Source organism: Hyalella azteca, unplaced genomic scaffold, assembly GCF_000764305.2.
Source record: "Hyalella azteca isolate HAZT.00-mixed unplaced genomic scaffold, Hazt_2.0.2 contig6315, whole genome shotgun sequence".
In the NCBI taxonomy this organism is placed as follows: domain Eukaryota; kingdom Metazoa; phylum Arthropoda; class Malacostraca; order Amphipoda; family Hyalellidae; genus Hyalella; species Hyalella azteca.
Genome location: NW_025936478.1, coordinates 1 through 8,329, shown reverse-complemented (window position 1 = coordinate 8,329; position 8,329 = coordinate 1). Strand labels below are relative to the sequence as shown.

The window sequence follows — 8,329 nt, the reverse complement described above, 5'->3', positions numbered from 1 at the left end:
GTGGTGGGGTGGTGGTGATGGTGGTGGTGATGGTGGTGGTGGTGGTGGTGGTGGGAATGTTTTTGTTTTGGGTGATCTGTTGTAAGGTTGTAGTAAAGTACCACCGCTCAAGTGCTATGTAATAGGCTATAGTTATACGTTTGAAGGCTACAGGACATAGGCTGTATAGGCTTTCTATAAAACCAACGTAAGAAGCAAAATACCCTAGTCATAAAATGTCTTTTGGACTCTAAATATTCAATAACCACAAAAAAAATTCAACTCAACAACTATTCAATAACGTTGTCGTATTTATATTTATATATTTATATAAATATTTAATATATAAATATAAATATCATATATTTATATATTTAATATAAATATTTAATAACTAAAATAAGTCAATTCAATGCCTTTTTAAATATTTAAATATCAAGTTTGACCCTGATCCTGTGTCCAGGTAACCCTGATCCTGAACAAGGACAAGGACCACACCCTGCGCACCCTGGAGCTGGGGACCTTCAGCTCGGCCGGGGCCTTCTTCGGGATGTCGGGGGCGCGGTCCTTCGGGTACGCCATGCAGGCGGGCAACGAGCTGTCCCATGCCTCGGTCATGGCTGAACTATATGCCTTCACCAACCATACCAGGTCAATAAAACATTTATTAGGGGGAGTTTTTCACTTAGTAAAGCAAAAAAATGAAAAATTTCTATAATGAACCTGAAAAACTAGGAAATTTTCATAATAAACCCCCCAAAATCTAGAAAAATTTGGGTTTTTTGGGTTAGAAACTAGAAAAATTTATTCTAATTTATCTTTTTTATTTACTTCATTTATGAGCTCTATGCCTTCACCAACCATACCAGGTCAATACAAGCCTTCACCAACCATACCAGGTCAATAAGAGCCTTCACCAACCATACCAGGTCAATAAGAGCCTTCACCAACCATACCAGGTCAATAAAAGCCTTCACCAACCATACCAGGTCAATAAGAGCCTTCACCAACCATACCAGGTCAATAAGAGCCTTCACCAACCATACCAGGTCAATAAGAGCCTTCACCAACCATACCAGGTCAATAAGAGCCTTCACCAACCATACCAGGTCAATAAGAGCCTTCACCAACCATACCAGGTCAATAAGAGNATAATATATTAATATTATATATATATATGTATATATTATAAGTAATAATATTTATGAGCTCTACGCCTTCACCAGCCATACCAGGTCAATAAAACTTTATTAGGGGGAGTTTAGGTTATAAGTATAGCTTCTACATTAATAAAAATTGAGAAATTTCTGTAATGAAGCCCCAAAAATAGAAAATTTCTATAATTAACCCCCAAAAATCTGAAAATTTCTATAACGAACTAAAAAACTAAAAATTTCAGTAATGTATCAAAAAATTGAAATTCCTATAATTAACCCTCCCAAAAATAAATAGAAAAAAAACATTTTCTCATAATAAAGCAAAAAAAGAATGAACAATTTTTTTTAATGAACCAAAAAAATGGAAAATTTCCATTAATAAACCCCCAAAAAAACCTAAAATTTCCATAATTAACCCAAAAAAAACTAGAAACAAAATTTCTATAATGAACCCCCAAAAAATAGAAAATTTCAATAATAAACCCCCCCCCCAAAAAACAGAAATTTCCCTAATTAACCCCAAAAAACTAGAAAATTTCCATAATAAACCCCCAAAACCTAGAAAATTTCCATAATAAACCCCAAAAAACAAGAAAATTTCTATAACGAACTAAAAAAAAACAAAATTTATATAATGAACCGTAGAAACGAAAAATTTCTACAATTAACCAAAAAAAAACAAATTTTTGCGTCTATGATGAACAAAAAACTCAAAATTTCTATAATTAACCCAAAAACGGATTTTTTGCAGCAAAAAAATGGAAAATTTCTATAACAAACTAAAAAAAACTTGAAATTTCTATTATGACCCCAAATAATTATACATTTTTTCCCGTAGGTCTATCCACCGGATGCGGTGGCGGCACCGGGAAGGCCTGCAGCCCGACGAGAGCCTGTACTTCGTGGCCCACAACTACGGACCGGACGCGAACCGGACCTTCGGGTTCAGCGGACTCGTGATATTCACGGACGGACACGTGGGCACCCTGCCCGGGTACCGGGATGCCCAGTGTGACGAGAGGCTGGGGTACCGGCCCTGTCTTACCGCTGGGTGCTACCCCCTGCATGAGAAGTGCAACGGCATCAGGTAGTGTTGATATGTTGATATCGTGTTGAAATGATGGTGATATGGTGTTGCAACGGCATCAGGTGCTGTTGATATGTTGATATCATGGTGATATGATGGTGATATGGTGTTGAAATGGTGGTGATATGATGGTGGTGACGGCATCAGGTGATGTTGATATCGTGTTGAAATAATGGTGATATGGTGTTGATATGATGTAGAAATGACGTCAAAATAGTGTTGAAATTATGTTTAAATTATGTTGGAAAATCGCGTTGAAATGATGTTGAAATGTTGTTGAGATGATGTTGATATCATGTTGATGTGATGTATATATGATGTTGAAATGATGATAATATGGTGTTGAAATGATGTTGATATGGTGTTGATTTGATGTTGGAATGGTGTTGAAAGGATGTTTAAATGGTGGTGATATGGTGTTGATATGGTGTTGATGTGGTGTTGATATGGTGTTGATATGGTTTTGATATGGTGTTGATATGGTTTTGATATGGTGTTGAAGTGATGTTGATATGATGTTTAAATGGTGTTGATATGGTGTTGATATGGTGGTGATATGATGGTGATATGGTGTTGATATGGTGTTGATATGGTGTTGATATGGTGTTGATATGGTGTTGATATGGTGGTGATATGATGGTGATATGATGGTGATATGGTGTTGATATGGTGTTGATATGGTTTTGATATGGTGTTGGTATGGTGTTGAAGTGATGTTGATATGATGTTTAAATGGTGGTGATATGGTGTTGATATGGTGGTGATATGGTGTTGATATAGTGTTGATATGGTGTTGATTTGGTGGTGATATGGTGGTGAAATGATGGTGATATGGTGGTGATATTATGATGTTGATATGGTGGTGATATGATGGTGATATGGTGGTGAAATGATGTTGATATGGTGGTGATATGGTGGTGATATGGTGGTGAAATGATGTTGATATGGTGGTGATATGATGGTGATATGGTTTTGAAATGATGTTGAAATCATGTTGAAAGGATGTTGAAATCATTTTAAAAATGACGGTGAAATAACGACGAGTCAACACAATGTTTGTGTTGACTCAACATTAAACGTCGACGACGAGTCAGACAATGTTTAATGTTGATTCAAGGAGATTACGTTCTGTTAGCGTTGAAATGACGTTGGATAACGAAAATTCAACGTAAGTCTTTTATTCGACGTTGATTTAAAGGATAAAATATTTAATTAACTTGTTTAATAGGAAAACGTTTAATTCAATATTCATTCAACGGAACAACGTATAACAGCATGAGGCTGATGCAATGAAAACGTTTAATTGAAATAAAAACGTTGATTCAACGTCAAATGTAGGGTACACTGTTAGAAAACTTACCGTTAACGGTATTACCGACGTTTCAGTGGCCGGTCGGCACGTGAAAAGAAACACCGTGTCGCCGTTTTTATTCTAATTTAACACTAGAAATCCGTAAAACATCTGATAAAAACGGCGAAACAGTTTATTTTCACGGGGCGACCGGCCACTAGAACGCCGGTGGGACCGTTTTTCCACCGTTTTTTTCTAACAGTGTAGGAAGATGACATGATTGTTCGAATTGATAAATTTTCAGGAATTTAAGAGGTGGAGAAAAGTCTTAAAGCCTTGTTAAAATTTTAATTTCTTGTCTTGTTGAAATTGTATGTAGATAGTCCTACGTCTGCTGGTGCTTTCAGAAAAAGTTATTCTTCCTTCATTCTTCCAATTCAGGTTTTAATTTTGATTGACAATCTTTCAGCGATTGTACTTGTTGGGTAAGATTGTCCTACTCTGACGATGGAACTGAACTCAGAAATGTTTTATTCTATGAAAAATTAGCTAGATTTTGTCTGTTTTTCTCTGATTTTAGAGAAATTGTATATTTATTTATTCAATATTCAATATAATATTTATTTAATTTTATTTATTCACTATACGTTTTTGCTAATTGTTTATTTACAATCTGCAGAACTCTTTTAAATTTTGCTGAACTTTCAGAATTTTCCAAAGGTTGAGTTCCGAGTCTACCAAATTTTGTGGTTTGCTTACCTGCTAAATTATAACAAAAAATATCAATTACTTTAATTATTTATTTTAAATTCCTCTTGTCAGGCTCAATTATTTTTTTGTTATTATAAATCCATGTGTTCAGGTATTGTGTGAATGGCTTCGATGAATCTGATTGCATTGCGCAGACCGAAGATTTCTCGGAAGTCAAATTCCGACTCCACCACATTTTCTTGTTACCTTATCTGATTAATTATAAGAAAATTTCAGTTAATTTATTTATTTATTTATTTATTATAATATCTTTCATTCAGGTATTGTGCGGATGGTTTTGACGAGTCAGACTGCGGTGCTCAGACTGAAGACTTCTCGGAAGTTGAGTTCCGTGTGCACCAGTTCCTGTGGTTCTTCTATCTCTTTAATTATAATGAAAAATATATATTAATTAATTTATTTACAATAAATCCTTGTGTTCAGGTATTGTGCGGACGGCTTTGACGAGTCGGACTGCGGTGCACAGACCGAAGACTTTTCGGAAGTCGAGTTCCGCGTGCACCAGTTTCTGTGGTTCGCTGACCTCTTTGACCCCGAAGATGGGGACTGGAACTGGTTGGACTTCAACATCGGGTACAAAGGGCACGAGATGACCACCATCGAGCTCAACAAAGTGAATGACCCCTACATCGTGAACGCCTTCAGCATCAGCCCCGAGCACGGGTTCGGGCTCATCCCCAAGGCCTTCGAGTTCATGTCGCTGCCGCCCATATACATCACGCTCGAGATGCCTCATACCTGTCGCCGCGGCGAACAGGTCGGCCTTTGTTATAGATTCTATGTATATATAATATAATTTTTTTTAAATAATACTAGTAATAAATAATAATAAAAATAATATATTTATTTTATATTATTCAATAAATTTATTATAGGTATTTATTATTATGTTGTTTTTTATTATGTATGTTTATTATTATTTGGATGGTACTAAAAATAGTTGCAAATATATTTTATCCTTACCCTTCCCCCTTGTACAGGTTCCAGTTATTGCGGTTTTTCACTTTATTTTTCTGTAGGATATTCAAAATCCTTTGTATCCTGAAATAATTCTTTCTGTAAGTTAGCTCATAGGTAGAATTATGTAACTATTAACTAACCAGAAATTTTGAATACAACCTATTTTCGTTATTTATGTTTTTCTTTATATTTTAAATTTCAAATATTTGAATCTTCATCAACCTTAAGTTTTTTAAACTGTGAAAAAATTAGACTTACATTCATTCAAGTTGTTGTGATAAAAGTTTGTACTGAAACAAGCCCCCCTCGTGGGGATGCTAAATTAACCCCCCTCACCCCCCATTAACCCCTGGTGCCGCGCGAGATTATGACCCTTCTCACCCTCCATTAACCCCCCCTCACCCCCCACAGGTGGGGGTCAGGGTCATGGTATTCAACACGGTGCCCCGGGAGTTTATGACCCTCATGATCCACCATTAACCCCCCCTCACCCCCTACAGGTGGGGGTCAGGGTCATGGTATTCAACACGGTGCCCCGGGAGTTTATGACCCTTCTCACCCTCCATTAACCCCCCCTCACCCCCCACAGGTGGGGGTCAGGGTCATGGTATTCAACACGGTACCGCGGGAATTTATGATCCTGCTGATCCTGCACGGGTCGGAGGACTACGGGTTCGTGGAGGTCGAGGCTGATGGGGAAGTGGACTTCTTCCGTCCCCGCGTCACCCGTGGGGACCACCAGCACCTCCTGTCCGTGGATGGGGAGAGCTCCGTGGAGGTCATCTTCCCCATCGTGGCCCTGGTGGACCAGGGGGATGTGGAGGTCGAGGTGTCTGCCGTCACGCAAGTGGGGAGGGACAGTGAGAGCGCCACGCTCACTATAGAGGTGGGTTATGGTGAAAGTGGGTCATAATGGAAGTGGGTTATGGTGAAAGTGGGTCATGGTAAAAGTGGGTCATAATGATGGTGATGCTAGTGGGTCATGGTGAAAGTGGGTTATGGTTAAAGTGGGTCATGGCGAAAGTGGGTCATGGTGAAAGTGGGTTATGACGAAAATGGGTCATGGTAAAAGTGGGTCATGGTGAAAGTGGGTTATGGTGATGGTGGGTCATGATTATGGTGGGTCACTTGTACCTCATATTCAACATATCCTACCTCTTATCTAACGTAGCCTACCTCCCCTCATATGTATCCTACCTCATATCTACCGTATCCTACCTCATATCTACCGTATCCTACCTCATATCTACCGTATCCTACCTCATATCTACCGTATCCTACCTCATATCTACCGTATCCTACCTCATATCTACCGTATCCTACCTCATATCTACCGTATCCTACCTCATATCTACCGTATCCTACCTCATATCTACCGTATCCTACCTCATATCTACCGTATCCTACCTCATATCTACCGTATCCTACCTCATATCTACCGTATCCTACCTCATATCTACCGTATCCTACCTCATATCTACCGTATCCTACCTCATATCTACCGTATCCTACCTCATATCTACCGTATCCTACCTCATATCTACCGTATCCTACCTCATATCTACCGTATCCTACCTCATATCTACCGTATCCTACCTCATATCTACCGTATCCTACCTCATATCTACCGTATCCTACCTCATATCTACCGTATCCTACCTCATATCTACCGTATCCTACCTCATATCTACCGTATCCTACCTCATATCTACCGTANCCCCAGGGGCACCTCGCCATCTCCGGGGACATCGTGGGGCCTACCTTCCCTTATGGTGAGGCCACGTGAGGCCACGTGCCTTTATGGTGAGGCTACGTGTCCTTATGGTCTCCCCAGGGGCACCTCGCTATCTCCGGGGACATCGTGGGGCCTACCTTCCCTTATGGTAAGGCTACGTGGGGCCACATGTACTTATGGTGGGGCCACGTGAGGCTACATGTCCTTGTGGTGAGGCCACGTAACCTTATGGTCTCCTCAGGGGCACCTCGCCATCTCCGGGGACATCGTGGGGCCTACCTTCCCTTATGGTGAGGCCACGTGAGGCCACGTGCCTTTATGGTGAGGCTACGTGTCCTTATGGTCTCCCCAGGGGCACCTCGCTATCTCCGGGGACATCGTGGGGCCTACCTTCCCTTATGGTAAGGCTACGTGGGGCCACATGTACTTATGGTGGGGCCACGTGAGGCTACATGTCCTTGTGGTGAGGCCACGTAACCTTATGATCTCCTCAGGGGCACCTCGCCATCTCCGGGGACATCGTGGGGCCTACCTTCCCTTATGGTGAGGCCACGTGGGGCCTACCTTCCCTTATGGTGAGGCCACGTGGGGCCTACCTTCCCTTATGGTGAGGCCACGTGGGGCCTACCTTCCCTTATGGTGAGGCCACGTGGGGCCTACCTTCCCTTATGGTGAGGCCACGTGGGGCCTACCTTCCCTTATGGTGAGGCCACATGGGGCCTACATTCCCTTATGGTGAGGCCACGTGGGGCCTACCTTCCCTTATGGTGAGGCCACGTGGGGCCTACCTTCCCTTCTGGTGAGGCCACGTGGGGCCTACCTTCCCTTATGGTGAGGCCACGTGGGGCCCACATTCCTTTATGGTGAGGCCACGTGTCCTTATGGTGAGGCGACATGTCCTTATGGTGAGGCCATGTGTTCTAATGGTGAGACCACTTTGGGAATCATAACCTCACTTCTTGCTGGGGAACTTCGGGAAGGGTTCAAAAATTGATACAAAATTGTAATGAACACCAAAATATAAGAAATAACAAAACATAATAAACATCAAAATATGTAATAAAAACCAAAATATATAATCAACACCAAAATATAATTAACATAGTAAAGAAATAGTAATTATTAACCCTCTCCCCCAGGCACCCCCGTGGATGCCTAAATATAAAATAAAATAAATAAAATAAACAAAATATAAACTAAATACAAAATATAATATAATAAAATAGTAATAATTAACCCCCCTCCCCCCAGGCACCCCCGTGGACGCCTAAATACAAAATATAATATAAAAAATATTAATATTTAACCCCCTCCCCCCCAGGCACCCCCGTGGACGCCTTCCAGCTGCT

At 40.7% G+C, this 8,329-nt stretch overlaps 1 protein-coding gene across 1 annotated transcript in view; it reads left to right on the top strand.

Annotated features, from left to right (window-relative positions):
* LOC108671576 overlaps positions 1-7,031 on the top strand; it is a 22,508-nt gene extending 15,477 nt beyond the window's left edge. The window contains exons 18-22 of the mRNA XM_047880800.1: positions 443-630; positions 1,975-2,223; positions 4,709-5,042; positions 5,835-6,131; positions 6,969-7,031. Coding sequence (XP_047736756.1) covers positions 443-630; positions 1,975-2,223; positions 4,709-5,042; positions 5,835-6,131; positions 6,969-7,031 — 1,131 coding nt within the window. The remainder of the gene's footprint in view (positions 1-442; positions 631-1,974; positions 2,224-4,708; positions 5,043-5,834; positions 6,132-6,968) is intronic.
* Positions 7,032-8,329: the final 1,298 nt, after the last annotated feature.